This window comes from Ictidomys tridecemlineatus, chromosome 2, assembly GCF_052094955.1.
Source record: "Ictidomys tridecemlineatus isolate mIctTri1 chromosome 2, mIctTri1.hap1, whole genome shotgun sequence".
Taxonomy (NCBI): domain Eukaryota; kingdom Metazoa; phylum Chordata; class Mammalia; order Rodentia; family Sciuridae; genus Ictidomys; species Ictidomys tridecemlineatus.
In genome coordinates this window covers 8,671,851-8,689,201 of record NC_135478.1, presented here as the reverse complement: position 1 = coordinate 8,689,201, position 17,351 = coordinate 8,671,851, and the positions used below count along the sequence as shown (strand labels likewise).

General features: G+C 54.4%; 2 protein-coding genes across 10 annotated transcripts in view; one reads left to right on the top strand and one right to left on the bottom strand.

Moving 5' to 3' along the window:
- The first annotated feature begins 859 nt into the window (after nucleotides 1-859).
- On the top strand, nucleotides 860-4,279 carry Tmed1 (transmembrane p24 trafficking protein 1). The gene is made up of 4 exons (XM_005336141.5): nucleotides 860-1,084; nucleotides 1,744-1,841; nucleotides 1,969-2,152; nucleotides 3,311-4,279. Exons 1-4 carry the CDS (start codon nucleotides 902-904, stop codon nucleotides 3,527-3,529), a joined length of 684 nt encoding a protein of 227 aa, XP_005336198.2. The 5' UTR covers nucleotides 860-901; the 3' UTR covers nucleotides 3,530-4,279.
- Dnm2 (dynamin 2) overlaps nucleotides 4,027-17,351 on the bottom strand; it is an 89,224-nt gene continuing 75,899 nt past the window's right edge. For 4 of the 9 annotated variants that reach the window (XM_005336144.5, XM_005336149.5, XM_005336143.5 and 1 more), the window contains 6 exons: nucleotides 12,573-12,682; nucleotides 9,582-9,693; nucleotides 8,927-9,091; nucleotides 7,645-7,877; nucleotides 6,453-6,704; nucleotides 4,860-5,802 (listed from right to left, as the gene is read on the bottom strand). In XM_005336144.5, the coding sequence (XP_005336201.1) occupies nucleotides 5,733-5,802; nucleotides 6,453-6,704; nucleotides 7,645-7,877; nucleotides 8,927-9,091; nucleotides 9,582-9,693; nucleotides 12,573-12,682 (942 nt within the window). In that variant the 3' untranslated portion in view covers nucleotides 4,860-5,732. Of the gene's footprint in view, nucleotides 4,413-4,859; nucleotides 5,803-6,452; nucleotides 6,705-7,644; nucleotides 7,878-8,926; nucleotides 9,092-9,581; nucleotides 9,694-12,572; nucleotides 12,683-17,351 lie in introns of those variants that run through there. The other 5 variants (XM_040290452.2, XM_005336150.5, XM_040290453.2 and 2 more) reach the window with 2 other exon arrangements.

The window sequence follows — 17,351 nt, the reverse complement described above, 5'->3', positions numbered from 1 at the left end:
CCCCCTTTTGCAGACAAGAAAACTGAGGTTTAGCAGGTCGATCGCCTTAAGTGAAGGGTGGAGTGAGGTTTGAATTAGGCAATTTGGCTCCCAGGCCCACACTTTCACCTCTTCTCACCATGGCTGTCGTTTTCCTGACCCAGAGCCTTGAGTTTATGTGCGGGTCCTGTAGTTAAGACCCATGGGATGCAAACTGAAGCCACGTCGACTTGAAGCAAGGAAAGCCAAGCGCTCACTATGGTCAAACCTCCAACCTCCTTTCACTGAATTCTCACAGCCCTTCTAAGGGTTGGGCGCATCATAACCCCCAATTTAAAGACAAAATTGAAAATTATGGCCTAAGGTGCAAACAGAATGGGAAGTGGGGCGTCAAATCTCGGGGGAGGCGGCCCATACAATAACATTAGAGGCTCAATAGTGAAGCCTCTAAGCCCAGCCGCAACGAAGATAAGCGAGCCCTACGGGTCGCGCGCAGGAACATGTCAAGCAACCCGGGTCCGCTCTGTCCAGACTAGACTGACCAACGGTCGCGGCGCCGTGTACTCTGGGAAAACCTCAGCGAGGCGCTTTAGAAGGACCCGGGCCACCTCTACCTTAGTTGTCTTAACTGAGGCCTGCGAAATATGTGCCATCATGGCGCTTAGTTTTGTTATTCCCCATCCCGAACGACTGAGACTACAGTTTTAGGCCTTTCAAAAAAAAAAAAGTCTCTCGGTTGAGTCTTTTCACTCGCATATGGCATTTATCCGGACAGCTCCTCTCTCAGGGGGTCCTTCCCAGTTCCCTCAGCAGCTGTCAGTCAACACGAAGTGGCTACCAATCAGCTCCGCGAAGTAGCAGAGTGGGCAGGGCTATCCCTTAAAGGAGCCGCGACCCGTTTGCAGACCAGAGGGTGACCCGGATGATGGCGGCCGGCTCGGCCCTATTCCTGGCCCTGTGGCTGCTATTGCCGCCAGTGGGGGTGAGAGGGGCAGGGCCCCCACCGATCCAGGACGGCGAGTTCACGTTTTTGTTGCCCGCGGGGAGGAAGCAGTGCTTCTACCAGTCCGCGCCGGCCAACGCAAGCCTCGAGGCCGAGTACCAGGTAGAGGGTCCCGGACCCTGGAACTAGTGGGGGCTAGGGGAAGGGGGCGTGGCCAAGCAGCTAGGCAAGGCGTGCATTAAATCGGGAAGCGGGAGGAGCCATTGCATGACGCGGGGGCGGGGCTAGGAAGCGCTTAGCCGGACAGCGTGGCGCGTGGGAGCGGAAGGGGTGGGAATAATGAAGAAGGTGGGGCTACGGTGAGACTGCTGAGGGGGCGGGGCCAATTGGAAGTAAAGGCAGGCATTCAGGGCCGGACCGTCGCGAGTGGGCGTGGCCATATTATATGTAGACTAAAATAAAGGGAGTGGTCAACGTGAGGGTTAGGGTTAGATTGATTTAAAGGAAAGCAAGGCCCTGGCATCTCAGTTGGAGCAGTGCCAAGTAAAGCGCGGCGAGGTAAACATCGATCAAGGACTTTTGACGGGTATGGCCTGATGAAAAAATCCACCCTGAGGCTGTCAAATCAGTGAGGACTAAGGCAGGGCAAAGGGTGCAGCTAGAGGGGCAGTTGGGAGGCACGACCCCCTTGTAGGTATAGGTGTCAGCACTCAGGCCCTCGGTGGTCTGTGTGCATCTGGGCAGGTTGATTCAGCAGGGAACATGAGTTGTAGGTGCCCTTGGTGTACTCCTATCTCTACCCATTCTTACCTGCCCCCTAGGTGATCGGAGGTGCTGGGCTGGATGTGGATTTCACGCTGGAGAGCCCTCAGGGTGTGCTGTTGGTCAGCGAGTCCCGAAAGGCTGACGGGGTGCACACGTGAGTTAAGTCTTGCTCCCTGCCTGGGTTCAGTTACAGCCCTGCCCCTCCGCAGGGGCCTCGGGTTACTGCCCTAGAGTCCCTCTTGCTGGCACTAATGGTCACGTCTGTGTGTCTGTCTGCCCAGTGTGGAGCCTACAGAGGCGGGGGACTACAAGCTGTGCTTTGACAACTCCTTCAGCACCATCTCCGAAAAGCTGGTGTTCTTCGAGCTCATCTTTGACAGCTTGCAAGACGATGAGGAGGTAGAGGGCTGGGCAGAGGCTGTGGAGCCAGAGGAGATGCTGGATGTCAAAATGGAGGACATCAAGGTGCGACCAGGCTGAGCTGGGCTGCGTTTTTGGGCATTTATCAGCAGAGCATTCTACTCTTTCTTGATTTGACTGGTGTCTCCCTCTTGGCCTGACTGACTCACCTACATAGTGCTGTCCCCACCTTAATATTTGAACTTAATGTCAGTTTAAATAATAGCTCATTTCTACGAGTAAATGCTGTTCTAAGGCAAATAATGCATAGTTATGTCACAAATAACTCATATATCAAGTCTCCAAACCACCTCATGAATTAGGGGCTGTGCTGTCTCCCCATATTATAGGTAGTAAATGAGACACAAAATGGTCAAGTAGCTCATACAAGACCACACAACTAGCCACTGTGAGAGCTGGCATTTGAACCCAGGCAGTGTGACTTCAATAATCTTTTTCTTTTTTGATACTGGAGATTGAGCCCAGGGGTGCTCTATCACTGAACTACGTCTCCCAACATAGGGAGATCCCATCTTTATTTTTTAAGATGGGATCTCCCTATGTTGCCTAGACTGGCAAGTTGAACTTGCAGTTTTCCTTCCTCAGCCTCCCAAACTTCTGGGATTACAGGAGTGTGCCACTGTACCTGGGTGCAGCAAATATTCTGTTAATCACTAGTAAATATGTTCCATATACTTGTATCTAGACATTCAACTTTTTTTCTTTTTCTTTTATTTTTTGGTACTGGGAGTCCAAAGCATGCTAAGAAGGCACTCTACCACTGAGCCTTCTTCCATTGCCCTACAAATTCAACTTCCACAGTAATGCTGAGGTTAATAGAAGAGTGAACAGAGCTGGATGTGGTGGCATGTGCTTGTAATTTCAGCTACTTGAGGCTGATGCAACAGGATTGCAAGTTTGAGACCAGCCCCAGCAATTTTGCAAGACCCTGTCTCCAAATAAAAATGGCTGGGGATGTAGCTCAAAGTAGAGCACTCTTGAATTCAGTCTCCAGTACCAAAGGTGGGGGCAGTGCAGAGAGTGAACTGAGGCCTTTAGGTTATTTAACTTGCTTATAGTCACACAGCCAGTGAGGGGCAGAGTGAGGATTCAGACTTAGGCAGTCTGGCCAAGTTGTGTGTCCCCAGTTCTCTTTCTTGCCCAACATGGCCTTGCTCTTTTCCTCATTTTATTGGAGGCCTGACTCTGTCCCTCACTCTGCAGGAATCCATCGAGACCATGAGGACCCGGCTGGAGCGCAGCATCCAGATGCTCACACTGCTGCGGGCCTTTGAGGCTCGGGACCGCAACCTGCAGGAAGGCAACCTGGAGCGGGTCAACTTCTGGTCAGCTGTCAATGTAGCAGTGCTATTGCTGGTGGCCGTGCTGCAAGTCTGCACGCTCAAGCGCTTCTTCCAGGACAAGCACCCGGTACCCACGTAGCCCCTGCCCTGGAGGACAAACTGGAAAAAAGGGGCAGCCAGTGTGAATTGGGGGTTTTTCCCCATGTAGTTTCCTGCAGGAGGGGAGGCTGTGCAGTGAGCACCACAAGTGTGGCCCTGTGCAGCTCCTTTCCTGGGTTGTGCAGAGAGCACCACTGGTTTGCAAACCTGGGCCCCCCAAAGGGGCAGTTCAGCATCGGCTTCTACTTTCCTGGAAATTGTGCATGGTGGGTGACGCAGCATTGGAATGCAACCCTTGGATTTCCTGGCCCTGCCTCCTGTAAATGTGCCTTAGCTCAAGTCTTCCAGCCTGCATCAGCACTACCCAGAGTGGGACAGGCCCAGGAAGCCAACTTCCCCGAGTCCCCACCTGGGCTCCCCAAGCCAGCTTGTGGTGGGAGGGTGCCTGCTACTTGTGGGACCCTAAGCCTTAGTTTCTCTCCTAGGCTGGGGGCGGCCTGCTCATGTCAGGGGTTGAAAAGGAGACAGGGCTGCAGATTTCTTGCCAGGATAGTCACTTTATTTGACAGGAAGAGGCCCTGGCCCCTCGGCCCAGCGGGGGGCCTGCTGAGTGTGAGGTCTGGTAACAGAACTCCAGGAGAGGGTCTGCAGGACCACCCACCCCTCCCTGTGCAAGGGGCCCAGACAAGGCTGAGGGGTGGTCTGGCCAAAGCCTGTGCAGGAGCCCCAAGGAACAAAGGGTGGTCCGGCCTGCATACTGGAGTCAATAAATTATGGTCAGAAAATCTCACAGAGCCTGGTGACTGGGGCTCAGGGACACCAGCTGGGACAGACCTGCCCCCAAGAGGGCAGCCAGGCAGGCGGGAGGGATCTCCCACGAAGCTCAGAAGAAAGGTCGGGCGGGAGCCGATGGAGGTGGTCGCCTGGGCACAAAAGAAAAATCAGAAAGCAAAGTTTAACTGTGTCCCGGGCTGGGAAAAAAGGCCTGGGTCCCCCAAGAGAGCAAGAGAGGGAGAAGAGGGACCTGGAGGCCTGGAGGGGTCAGACCATGCAGGGTCTGGGTAGCAGCTGGGATTCCTGTTCTACCTCAGCACTGGGTCACCTGCAGCAGCCAGGCGTGGGGCTGGGGGCTTGGGGGGTGAGCGGGGAGTATCTGTTCTAATTCTGAGGTACTGAGGAAGGTGAAAGCTCTCCCTTGGTGTCAGGCTTCCTCCAGAAAATGACTGTCCAAGAGCAGAGCAGAGCCCCTGCTAGGTGAGGTTACAGGGCTCCTCATGGAAGGGAAAGGGGTCCTGGTGAGAGGCCCAGGAGAGGCTAGGCTACAACCTCAGCCTGAACACCGACACAAAAGGCCCACACAGCAGCCACCAGAAGGTTCTTCCCTTTATTTTAGTTTATTAATAGGATACAGAGTGCAGGCACTTACAGTGGTCAAACCGAGAAAGGAGTGAGCAAGAAGTTCTGCTCTGAGAGAGGTGCCTGGAGCCCGCCTGGTAGGAGGAGGCCTGACGGGAGCTGAGAGACTCCCAAAGCCTCCGCAACCCACACAGAGCCCAAGCCCCCCTGAGGGTCCCAGAAGAAGGAGGGCACCCAGAGAGGAAAGAGTGAGGCTGGCCTGGGCTGAGAGTTCCAGGCCTGGTGAAGGCACCTCTGGCAGCCAAGCCTCGGCTGGGCTCAGGCTGGGCTCAGGCTGTGGTTAATATGGCCTAGGAAGGAATATGTACAACTTGGGCCCGGTGGACAGTCCTGCGCCCACTGGGCCTGGCTTCTGCTGGGGAACTCCCAGTGAGAGAGGTGGAAATACTCCTTGTCCCACAAGGACTAGGGGATACAGATGCCCTTGGCACCCCGGCTTCCAGAAAGCCTGTTCCTATATGAATATCTCCGGCCAGAGAAGCTCCTGGCAGAGTCCCTGCTACCACAGCCGGGATCCCTCATTCAAGTTGGTATCCAAGGTGGTTACTCCTGCTGCCACCCTGAGACCCTACCCCGCAAAGTGCAGTGCCCTGGAACCCCCTTGCCTGGGGCTCCGGGGCCCCTTCATTCTAGTGTCCAGTCCAGAATGGGGGCCAGGCCAGCCCGTGACTGGGGCCAAGTTTAGGGAGGAAGAGGCAGGGGTTGCCCACGGGAGCCTGGTCCCAGAATAGGGGCAGGAGGGCCAGGGGCAGCAGAGGGGCCCAGACCACCGAAGCTCCTGCACCGCGGGTACGTGAGGACCCCCGAGGAAATGCCCCCTGTGTGGCCTAGTCGAGCAGGGAGGGCTCGGCTGGGCGGATAATGGTGGGCCGGCTGGGCGCAGCAGGGGGTCTTCTGCTGCAAAGAGAATAAAGACAGATGGGAAGGGGGAGAGGGTAGTGAGGCTAGAAGTAGGGCAACTATTGAGGACCCAGCCCACCCCACCCCACCCCACCCCACCCCAAGGTGTTCCCAGTAATGGGTACACCATAGACTGCTCAAGAACCAGGAGGGAGTTGACAAATCCTGGCATTTGTCCGTTGGTGTCATAGTCACTGGCTTGCTGTGTGACCCTGGGCATGTCCCCTGCCCTCCCTGGATCTCAGGTTCTTCACAGAAGTAGGAAGAACAGAGCTGGCCCATAGGGTGGGTGGGGGTGAGGGAAGCCTGCAATGGCTGGCGCGGGCATTTGTCCTCAGTAGGGAAACAAAGGTAAATGGTATTCACAGGCACCCAGGGCAAGGGGTGCCAAGCTACATGGTGGCCTGCTACTTAGGTCTAAAGGACGAGCCAAGAGCTCTGGAGTCACCCTGATTCTACCACTCTGACTCTGGGCAAAGGACTTGGCCTCTCTGGGCCTTCATTCCCCAGGATGGTGACAATTCTTCCACTCCCTGCTTAGAGCATGGCAGAAGATCTTTAGGAGGGAGGGAGTCAGATTCGAGAAGAGACCCCAGTGTGCAGGCTGGGGCTCTACATGATAGGCAGCCAGCGGGGTCCAACCTTACCTGGGCACTCCAGGGGGTATCCCAGGGGGAATCCGTGCTGGCCGAGATGGGATCTGAGGTGGGGCTGAGAAGGGATCATTGTTGGCAAACACACTCTGAGGTCCAGGCCGAGACGGAATGGGAGGCGCTGAGAAGGAGCCTGCGACCCCCACAGGCACGGGAATCAAAGGTGGCCCTGGTGTGGGACCTCTCACTGCAGGGGGTCGGCCTGGCGGGTGCACGCTTGACACAGGTCGGCGCTGTGGAGTGGGGCTGTGGAGGAATGGGGAGAGGCTGTGAGGTGAAGTGGGGAGGTGTGAGCATCGGCCATGACAGTGTGGCACTGGGGGCCCAGACTCGGGGGGCTTCTGCCCTTCCCTAGACCTGCTCAGCAATGACTCTCTTCCCACCCACAGCTGGAGCCATGCCCCGGCGTTGCCTCCCCTCTGCCACCAAGGGCTCCGGCTTCCCTGATGTTATGCCTACACCCTAAAGGGCATTTACCACTTAGCAGCCCCCACTTGGACCCCCCCCCCATGGCCTCTGAGCCACCCTCGTAGTCCAAGACTCTTCCAGAATCCAGTTGTACTGCCTCCAGATGCTGCAGAACCAGCAAGCCCCTACGTGGGCTCTCTGCTGAGCCTGGGCACCCATTTCTCCCCAGACCTGGAATCTGGGTTCTCTTTCTAAGGAACTCTGTGGTACTGTAAGGTCTCAGCAGAGCAACTATCTTTCCTGTGTCCCTGCCTGGTATCCCCAAACCCCAAGCAGATAGGTATTGGTTCTACCAATAGCTCTGCTGGTGGGGTATGCTGGTTAGGAACCCCCCCCCGCCTGCCTGTTTTCTTCTCTGTCCCAGGAGGCTAACCCCTATGGCCAGCATCACCTAGACCTCTTTCTCTCAGAAGGGCTTAACTAATAGAAAGCACCAGAAGGCAGAAAATCAGGAAAATGAGGAGTCAGGATTATATATACATGCAGCTTCTACCCACCCCAGCCCTGACTGGCACCTTGAACCCACCTCTTCCCTTGTTTCTTTGGGCAGGACAGCAGCTCAGCCCTGGGTGTTGTGCCATCTAGGGTTGGGCCCCTTCACCCTTCCTACCCTTTTGTTGTGCCCCATTTCCTGCCAGGACCCTGAAGGATATGTGGATGGACCTGGGCACCCACAAGCAGCAGCTTCTGCTACATGCAGGGGAAGAGTCTCCCAGACCTGTGGCTGCTGGTGCTCTGGAGCCAAGTATCGTCAACAGGTGGGGGCACGGGAGTGGACACAGTGCTGGTACTGATGTCCCCAATGATGTTGAGTGCCTCTTTGAGTGCATGGTACATGCGCAGCATGTCGTCCCGCCGCTGGGCCTGGTCGGCTGACTCTTCCATAAGGCTGCTCTGGTCTGCTGACGAGTATAGGTAGGCCAGCAGCTCGTGGTGAATGAAGGCCTTCGTCTGGAGACAAAGGTTGGGAGGTCAGGCCCTCCCATCACCCGAGCCAAGAACTCAGTGGCTCACCATGACTGAAAAACCACCCTTTATCTAGAACAGAGATTCCTTTGGCTTTTTTTCCCCCCTTTTGCTTTCTGCAGTATTAGAAATTGAAACCAACACAAGCTGGGCAAACACTCTACCATTGGGCTGTATCCCCAGCCCTTTTTGAGACTGGGTCTCACTATGTTGTCCAGGCTGGCCTTGAACTTGTGACCCTCATGCTTAGCTAGGATTACAGGCATGCACCATGTGCTTAGCCTGGTTTTTCCTTTACACTGGAGTGCATAGCTGGAAGTGTGTCTGGTAAGCTTTCTATCCAGCTGTCTGCCAAGTCTCTCAGGGGTGCTTTCAAAATGCTCTTCCCACCTTCACAAGATTCTTGTTCAATTTATTTCTATTATTTTATTTATTTATTTATTTTTGAAGTCCTGGGGGATGGAACCCAGGGCCTCATGCATGCTAGGCAAATGCTGTACCACTGAATCATACCCCAAACCCTTATTGTAGTATCTTATCCCTCTGTATCTTTTCTCTCATCATACCTTTTTTTTTTTTTTGCATTTTTTTAATCAATTCATTTTTTGTAGTTGTAGATGGACAGTATGCCTTTATTTTATCTGTTTATTTTTATGTGGTGCCAAGGATTGAACACAGTCCCTCACATATGCTAGATAAGTGCTCTACCACTGAGCTCCATCCCCAGCCCTTCTTCCCAGTACCTTATGCCTTTATCGATATCTTTTCTCCCATTATATCTTTTAACTGCTTTTCTTTAAACACTACCAGTTTTTGTTTATTAATTTTATACTTGTTCGAGGGTAGGACAAATTTAGGTAAGATGGGAGTATTCAGGCCACAGACTTCTTAGAGATGGGAATACAGGGTTTAGACAAAGCGCGCAAGCGCAGTGTTAGCTCCAATTACCTGATTAAATGGAACCAGGAGCCCAGTGTGGCCTGCAATCCAGGTTCCAATGTTATGACACATTCTAATTTGAATTTTGCACTCACGTTGTTGATCATGAGGTGCATGATGGTCTTTGGCATGAGGTCGCGGATGGACTTGTTGATGATGGCCACGTAGGAGTCTACCAGGTTGCGAATGGTCTCCACCTGCCGCTCCAGCTGCGGGTCCATGGAGAAGGTGTTCTCCTGAGCCCCATCCTCATTCTCTGCCTGCAAAAGGGAGCAGAGGCGGTGGGGGGTGACTAAGGCCTGAGGTGATTGTAGTGAGGTGATTGCCTTTCTTTGGGTACTGCTTGCCATGTACCACCAATAACCAAACACCCCTGGTTGTCAGGGGCCCTGACATCCTGTAGGTCCTTTCCGCCCCCAGATCTTTTCCCCTAGTTGTGGTAACAACGTATTTGGAGACCAAATGCATCCATGCTCATTCCACCTCAAGGATGGGAAGAGAGAAGAGGACCACGCAGATGGGACCCAAGTCCATGGAGATCCTTGACTGTAGCAGCTTCAGTTGAAAACTTTTGGGATTCTGATGAAAAGCTGATCCCATCTCTGCTTTTCTTGCTTAAGTGGGCGTCAGCTACACACCTTCAGAGAATCCTTGTACACAAGGTCTAGTAATGACCTGCCTCCTTCCTCTCCCAGATGGGTCAGCTCAGCACAAGGAGTGTTGGGCGGGTCGGGCAGGGTGGCTCCTCACCTGATCCTTCTCAGGGTAGACCCCAGCACGTAGGAATGAAGCCTTCCAGCTGTCCACATCTTCCTGGGAATCACAGGCTAGCTCGATCTGCCGCAAATCCTTATAGACATTCCTGGGGCAGGAGGAAGGGGCATGTAGCTTGACCCTGCCCATGGACTTGACTGACCTCTAAGAGGTGTGAGCTCTGGGGTCTCTCTGCCTGAGCAGGGACTCAAACCTGACCTGGGCTCCAGCATGGCTTCAGCACCTTCCTCCTTGATGCTGAGGGGTCACTGTGAGTTAGTGTGTCCAGCACGTAAATGGGACCAGGCATAGAGCACAGGCCCAGGGAGGGCCTGGTGGAGCAGTACCTCTGGCTTTGGATTTTGTTGCCAACTCTTTTCTTGGGAACTGCCCGTACCCTTCATTTGAGTTCTCCTGTGGGAGCCAAAAGCTGTCAAAAAGCCCCAAAGTGGGCATGTGTGTCATAACACCTACCTTTGGGTTGGGAAGCTCCCAATGAGGAAGCCTACAGAGGTAACTTCCACCAGAACTTTCTGTCACAGTGGATTTTTTTTTTGTACCAGGAATTGAACCCAGGGGTGCTTAGCCACTGAGTCACATCCCCAGCCCTTTTAATTTTGAGAAAGCATCTTGCTAAGTTGCTGAGGTTGGCTTTGAAGTTGCAATCCTCCCACCTCTGCCTCCCGACTGCTGGGATTACAGGTGTGCACCACCACGCCCGTCAGTGGGAATGTTCTGTAATGTCCGTCCAATGTGGCTGCCTAAGGCGCAGGCAGCTTCTATAAAATGCCTTTTTTTAAAAATAAATATTTTTTAGTTGTAGCTGACACAATACCTTTATTTTATTTATACGTGGTGCTGAGGATCGAACCCAGGGCCTCACACATGCCAGGTGAGCGTACTACCACTGAGCCACAACCTCAGCCCTAAAATGCCTTTTTTAATTTTTATTTTTTGCAGTGCTGGGGATTGAATCCAAAAACTCACCTACTGTAGGTAAGTGCTCTATCATTGAGCTCAACACCCTGACTCTGCCCCACCAAGGAGGCTTCTGAACACTGAGAATGGGGCCAGAGCGACCACAGGAATGAATTTTTCATTTCATTTCATCCTTTGCCTGTAAATAACTGCCAGTGGCCATTGCACACCAGAGGTCTAGCATGTATGTGGTTGAGTCCCAGGAGTGGGTACAATGGGAACTCCAAGGACAGTAACAAGATGCCTGGCAAGGCTTGTGCAAGTTGGTGGTAGAAGCAGAGCACCAAGGACTTGAGAAGCAAGACAGGAGGGACTGTGTTTTTCAAGTGCTCTATGGGTCAGAAACTTCGGTGTCACATGGCACACATGCCAGCCTGTTCCACAAACAGTTAGGGCTGAGGCAGCAAGTGACCCTAAAGTTCTCAAGTGAGTGCTGGCCCTGAGGTCAGCCATGGTTCCATCACAGAGCTCTGACCAACCAGTGTGGGCAAGTGGTTGCCCTGAAAGAGTCTGGAGGGAGTCAGAGGGAAGGGGCGGGCCTTTGTGGCTCTTCTCCTTTCTGCTGCTTTACAATGGCTGGAGTTTGGGTGGCCCTCTTGGACAAAGAGACGGAAGTCTGAGAATGCATCCAGGAAGTCTGAGAAACAAGAAGTGGGGTCTGGGCCCCAATACCTAGAGCTGCCTCTCTTCCCTTTAGACTTAATTTCTGTAACTACACAAGGAAATGTTTACTTGTTTCTATTACTATTCTGAGTGCCTTAGTTCCAGTCTTAAAAGATATTTCTGGTAATATTGTCACCCCTGTCCAGGGAGGCGCAGGGCTCCGAGGTGGGATGGCTGCCTTGTCTCTTGCGGCCAGGAAGGGCTTCGTGTCCCAGTGGAGAGCTCAGGTTCTCCCGTTCACAAGAAGGCTTCCTGGCCAGGGAGGTGAATCTAAAAGGTTTTGGGCCCTGGCTGCTGGCCAAGCTGGGTCTCAGAGGTGTAGGCCAGCTAGCCCAGGACAGAACTTTTCTTTCAGAAAACAGGAGACAGCTGGAGTGGGTGGGATGAGCAGTGGGGCGACGGTGCTGGGGCCAGCAGGGAGGACACCAGGGCCCACTGGCTGGTCACACAAACACCAGGCCTTTGCTAATAGCTGCTCCCCTACTCAGGTGGGTCCTAAGAGCTTCCTGGGTCCTCCCTCATCTCTATCTTCCCTTGAAGGGGGACTCATATGCTTTCAGGACTGTTTTCTTTCTCCTGTTCTTCCTTTTTGTGGTACTAGGATGAAATCCAGGGCCCGGCACACACTAGGCAAGTGCTCTAGCACCAAGCTACGCCCCCGGCTGACTCGATTTTAGGACTCTGAATCCCATCCGTGTAGCAGCAACTCCCCAGTTCACATCTCTGCCTGAGACTCATTCCTGGACACCACGTTTTGCATCTCCCTCGCCTCCCACTTACTCTGAGGGTGTCTCCCAGGCCTCTCCCTCAGCAAGGTCCCAGCTGAGCTGCTGACCAAGCCCAAACCTGCCCTACCTCACTGCCCCCTTTAGCCCTTAGCAGCAGCTGAGGCCCAAGTCCCCAGGCTTGCCATCAGTGTCTTGCTCATGCCTGTCCAAGAGGATTTCATCAGCTCTACTTCTACCTGGAATCTGCTCCTTCCTCCTCCACATCCTTGGCTCCATTACCTCCCACCTGGCCCCGCCCCACCCCAGGTTCTCTCCTTGCCCACCCACCAAGGGTTGCCCCACAACTACCAGAGGGTGCTGTGAGGACCACAGCCGGTTCCCTGTGGTACCTCTGCTCCCCACGCCTTCGCTGACTCACCTCATCCCCATCTCTGACCAGAGGTCTTCCCTGACTACTCCTCAGAAACACCCGGTGTTTTTTCTGTTTCTCACCCTACTTCCTTTCTGGAAGGAAAGGAAGGGACTGCTGGGAGCAAGCACTCAGTGCACGCTGTTGAAAGACTAGGAACGAGGCCATTTGTCTGCATCCCAGGCCTCCCAGGCCCTGCGGACCCCTTACCTCTGCTCTGTGTTGAAGATGGCAAAGACGTGCTTGTTGGACATGAAACCTTTTTCCACATCACGGATTTTGAGGTTGTCCAGGGGCAGCATGTACTTCTTCTCCTTTTCCTGAGGGCAGAGGGGACAAGAGTCATTCTGGGATGTCCAGCAACATGAGGAAGTTTAAGCCAGAATGCTCGGCCAGGGCATGTGGCACTTCCCATGCTCCCGACTTTATGTGAATTAACTCATCTGCCAGAGCTCTCCCCCTTACTCTCTCCTTCTGACACTCAGGACCTTCCAAGGGGGTTCCCTTCCCAGGACCTTTGCTTCCATGCCAATGGCCTTGAACTATGAGGGTTTCTTTTGTCTACCTCAAGTCTTTATGCAGAAGAGACCCCTCATGGGCTGACCCTACCCCACACCCCCATGAGCCTTGCTTTTAGTGACCCATGTGATAGCTTGTATGTCACCTGGGCTGGCTCAGTAGTTCCTGGAGGACAGATGCCCATCTATTTTGTTCAGTGAGGACATGAAGAACCCACCCCCCCAACCCCCAGTGAGTGAATGGAAGCACTTCCCAAAGGGCCTAGCAGTGAGCTATCATGATGATCCCATTTTACAGGGAGAGAGACTGAGGCACAGAGGGGCAGGCAGAGGCGGGGGCAGGTTGGGTTTTACACCTCGACTGCTGCTTCACATGATCCCAGAGCTGGAAATCTGATGCCTGGGCATCATCCGTGGCTTTGTTGTTGTTTGGTTTGGTACTGGGGTTGAACCCACTAAGCCACATTCCCAGCCCCTTTTATTTTGAGACAGGGTCTCACTAAGTCACCCAGGTTGGCCTTGAACTTGTGATTTCTTTGCCTCAGCCTACCGAGTGGCTGGGATTACAGGCATGCATTTCATGCCCGGTTGTCGGTGGGTTTGTAAGGGTGGCCCCCTTCAGGGAGTGCCCACCAAGTGTCGGGCATGGCAGCTCCATAGGCTGCTGGGGAGGAAGCTCAGAGGTGTGACCCTCGGCCTGCAAGTCACAGCTGGAGGTGGCACCACAAGACCTGTATAACCCACAAATATCGACTACGCAGTTACTCTGTGCCCAACACGGGACTGAGCCCCTTCAGTGGTGTCACTTGCTGCTGTATTGGGTTGGAACCCAGGGCCTGTGTATGCTAGGCAAGCACTCTACCACTGCACCCCCACCGGCCCATGAACCAATCTTCTATAGCAGGGAACCAAAGCAGTCAGGGTCCCTGATTCCCACATGGATGTGACCCACAGCAGCAGCAGAGGTCCCAGTGACCAAGGCCATGTGCTGTTCATCTATCAGCTCGTGGAACCTTCTCCTTCAATCTCCTTAGGATGACACTGTGCTCAGTGAGGAAAGCTGGCTGTCCAGGGGCACACAGCAGGTGGTGTGGGCCACTGTGGGACTTCAGGAGCCATGTCCACCTGACACAAAGCTGGGTTCTCTCTGCGATTCTCCTTTCTTCAGCACTCAGATGTCTTTAGAAATTTTTTGTCACACATCCTGTCTCCATATTGTTGAAAAGCCTCAGAATGAAGTTCAACCCTGCTGCTGCCTCTGAATTCAAGAGCAGCCACAGAGATGGAAGGGAAGGGAGCTAGGGATTGCCCCTCAGGCAGAGAGTCAGGACTTAGGTGGGGCTGGCCGCAAGGGGGCCTGGCTGAGGCCAAGTGCCAGCTCTACCCCTTCCTGACTGTGTGCCCTTGAACACATCTCTTCTCTCGCCTGTGCCTTGGTTTCCCCATTTGTCAACGGAAGCACTTGAGTTCCATACTCATGACAGGAAGTGAGGATTGCTGACGTGGCAAAGCCCTAGTGGCATGCCCACTGAGGCTCCAGGGGTTTTCTGCTGGTAGGACTGGCTCCAGGGCCAGCCCCCAGGGTTCTGGTCAAGGATTCAGGGCACAGCACAGACAGAGGGGCCCACTGGCCACGAGACAGGAGGACACTGAGAGCCCAGGGGAGAGACAGTATCCAAGAAAGGCTGTCAACGGCTACTGCAGACAAAACAGGGCACACAGGGCCCAGGGCCTTCCGCCTTCTTGGGGAAGGGCTTAGGGCTTTAGAGGGGGCCAGGGTTGGGGCCTTCCTGGAGGTTTGTGGAAGGGCCTCTGTGACCCCTGCCCCATCTTGTCATAAGGCAGGAAGCTCCCAGCCACCAGCCAGGCCAAGCAACTGAGTCAGAGGCCTTCCTGGCTCCTAGCGAGACACTACATCTGGAACTGTTTATAGTGTGATTCCGCCCAGAAATCGGTGGCTGCCTTCCTGCGACTGCCAGCACATGCGCGTGCGCACACACAAACGCACGCACACACACACATACACACACACAGAACACAGGCACACACAGACATAGAGGAGTGCTGGCACCCCTCCCCCACCCCAGAGATCTGCGCACAGGCCACCGACCCAACCCTCCCTCCCACCAACCTCCTCCCCCACCCCCTCCTTTGGATTTCCTGAAAACCCACAACTTTCTCCAGATGTGAGCCGGCTGCAGCCTTGCCACGTCAGAAGAGACGACAGAGCAGACTGTCGCAGGAGGAGCAGTGGCTTTCTCGCCTGTTCAGAGGAGCCGAGGCATGGCCTCGCGTGGTGGCCCTGCCGTTGCCGTGCTGGGGGCCCAAGGGATGAGTAGCCGGCCCCGCCATCCCAGTGTTCAGACTAGTGTTCAGGAGGCTCTGAATGTGTACAGTAGTCTGCACATTGGTTAGGCTGGGCTTGGGCAAACGGCTCTTCAGGATGGCCCCCGCCGGTCCCTTAAACTTATTGCCACCCCCAGAGTGAGGCACACCTTGAGGTAAGTGTCACCTTCCACAGTCCTGTTTCCCACTGGGTTGGAGACTTAACTGAAGATTCTGGAGCAAAGAAGAAGGGTCTGGGGGGGAGACGAGGTGCTGGATAAAGGCCAAGGGAGCACTGGGCTTGGGGGTCTCTAGCTGGATTGTTCCCCTCTCTCCCCTTCCGCTGTTAATGTCTCCTCATTTATTTCAGAAATAAAGAAATTCTGACATCTTGCCTCTCACCAAAGCTTTTCTACAAAAGTGGCCTGGCCCTTGGGGGTGACTGCTAGGGTCCCCAATGTGGGCAGTGGTGCAGGGAGGGGGTAGTACTTTGTGCCTGTCCCTTCTGATCTTAGACTGCTTTGTGTCTGGGGCGCACACAGGGCCCCTTTCACGGGTCTGGCTGGTTCTCATTACCACCAGCGCCCGACCTTCCTCCCAACCCTGCCCCTGCTTCCAGTCTGGGGCCTCCAGGGAGAGTAAGGAGGCTCCTGCTTAAAATGCCCCCCAACGAGGGAAAATCAAAGGGCCCTTCCTCAAGGTACAGAAGAGGAGCTCGTAAACTTGGACTTGCAGCGCGGCCACACCGTGACCTGCCCAGTCTAGGCTTCGGCCCAGCAGCCGCACCGTGGCACCCTGCCCGGGGCCTGGTCTTTCCATGGGCAGAACCCAGAAGATCCGCACACCCCCAAAACAATGGAGGGCAGGGGCCAGCCCGGTTGACTTTTTTTTTTCTGTTGTGCAGTACTGGAGATGGGACTCCAATGCCTTGCCGTCTCAGCCGCTCCAGCCTGGTCCTGCCCTGGGGGACCAAAGACCCTAGACAGCTGACATTCCACAGAGCAGACTGGGTTTCAGACTGGTGGCAAAAATGGGGGGGGGGAATGCGAAAGGGCCATCCCCACCCCCTTACCCCGGCCATTTTGAGGAGTGATGGATCCCACAGCCTCTGTAGCTGCTTATCTACTACTTCTTCGTCTTTTTTTTTTTTTTTTGCAGTATTGGTGATCAAACCCAGGGGTGCTTTACCACTAAGCTACATCCCTAGCCTTTTTCATTTTCAGACAAGGTCATACTAAATTGCCCATGCTGACCTCAAACTTGTGACCATCCTGACTCAGTCTCTCCAGTAGCTGGGATTACAGGCTTGCACCACCATGCCTGGCCAGACCCATGGTTTCTTGAGGAATTGATGGCAGGGGGCGGTGGTGGGGGTGGGTGGAGGGAGGCCAGACCACACCCAGTCTTGACCTGCTTCTACATGTCAACCTTGTCAGGCTTGCTGGGCCTGGAGTTCTGGAGGATTCCAGGTATACCCCAGAAATTCTTGTGGTAGCTCTATCGACCCCACCACCCTGGGATTAGAGCAGTCCCCAACAGGGTCCCTCAGGGGGCACAGGGCTCTGAAGGCTCCAGGAACTGTCCAGGGCTGAGTGTGTAAGCCTGGTGTGAAGAGGGATGACCACCTTTCACACCAATACCTTCCCCTGCAGTAACTGTATCCAGCCTGAGCTACGGGGGAGTGGCTTAAACACAGGGGCAGCTGTCCCTCAGGTCAGCTGGCATGTGCTCACAGACGGTCATAGGCCAGGGGTGTCCACCACACAGGGACACATCTCTGCACTGTGCTAAGGGGGCAAGTCACTATTCAGAGTCTCAATTTTCCCAACTGGCATTTGAGGGGTGACAGTGCCATGCCTACGGCAGGCCTGAGACTTTGCTGAGGAAAGGGAGGAGGGTGCCTTGTGTGGGGACTCAGTGACTTCTCCTAGCCCTGGAACTGCCACAGGGAGGGGGCTGCATAAATGTACAGGCCCTCCCACTGCTGCTTCTGGGCCAGCAGGGGCCCTCAAGGAGGCTCCAACTGCCTCCTCTCTAAGGTTGACTGGAAGGATACAAGGCTGGGCCCAGGCTAGCCTGTCCCTGAGGGACCCCCAGAGTAGTGCGTTTCCATTCGGCCTCCTCCCACTCTAGAAGTGATCAGAGA

Bases quoted from the DNA above. Each gene is read 5' to 3' on its own strand.
- Tmed1 (XM_005336141.5), top strand. From the start codon at position 902: ATGATGGCGGCCGGCTCGGCCCTATTCCTGGCCCTGTGGCTGCTATTG. The intron at 1,085-1,743 runs GTAGAGGGTCCC...CCTGCCCCCTAG, and splicing joins GCCTCGAGGCCGAGTACCAG to GTGATCGGAGGTGCTGGGCT. The intron at 1,842-1,968 runs GTGAGTTAAGTC...CTGTCTGCCCAG, and splicing joins AAGGCTGACGGGGTGCACAC to TGTGGAGCCTACAGAGGCGG.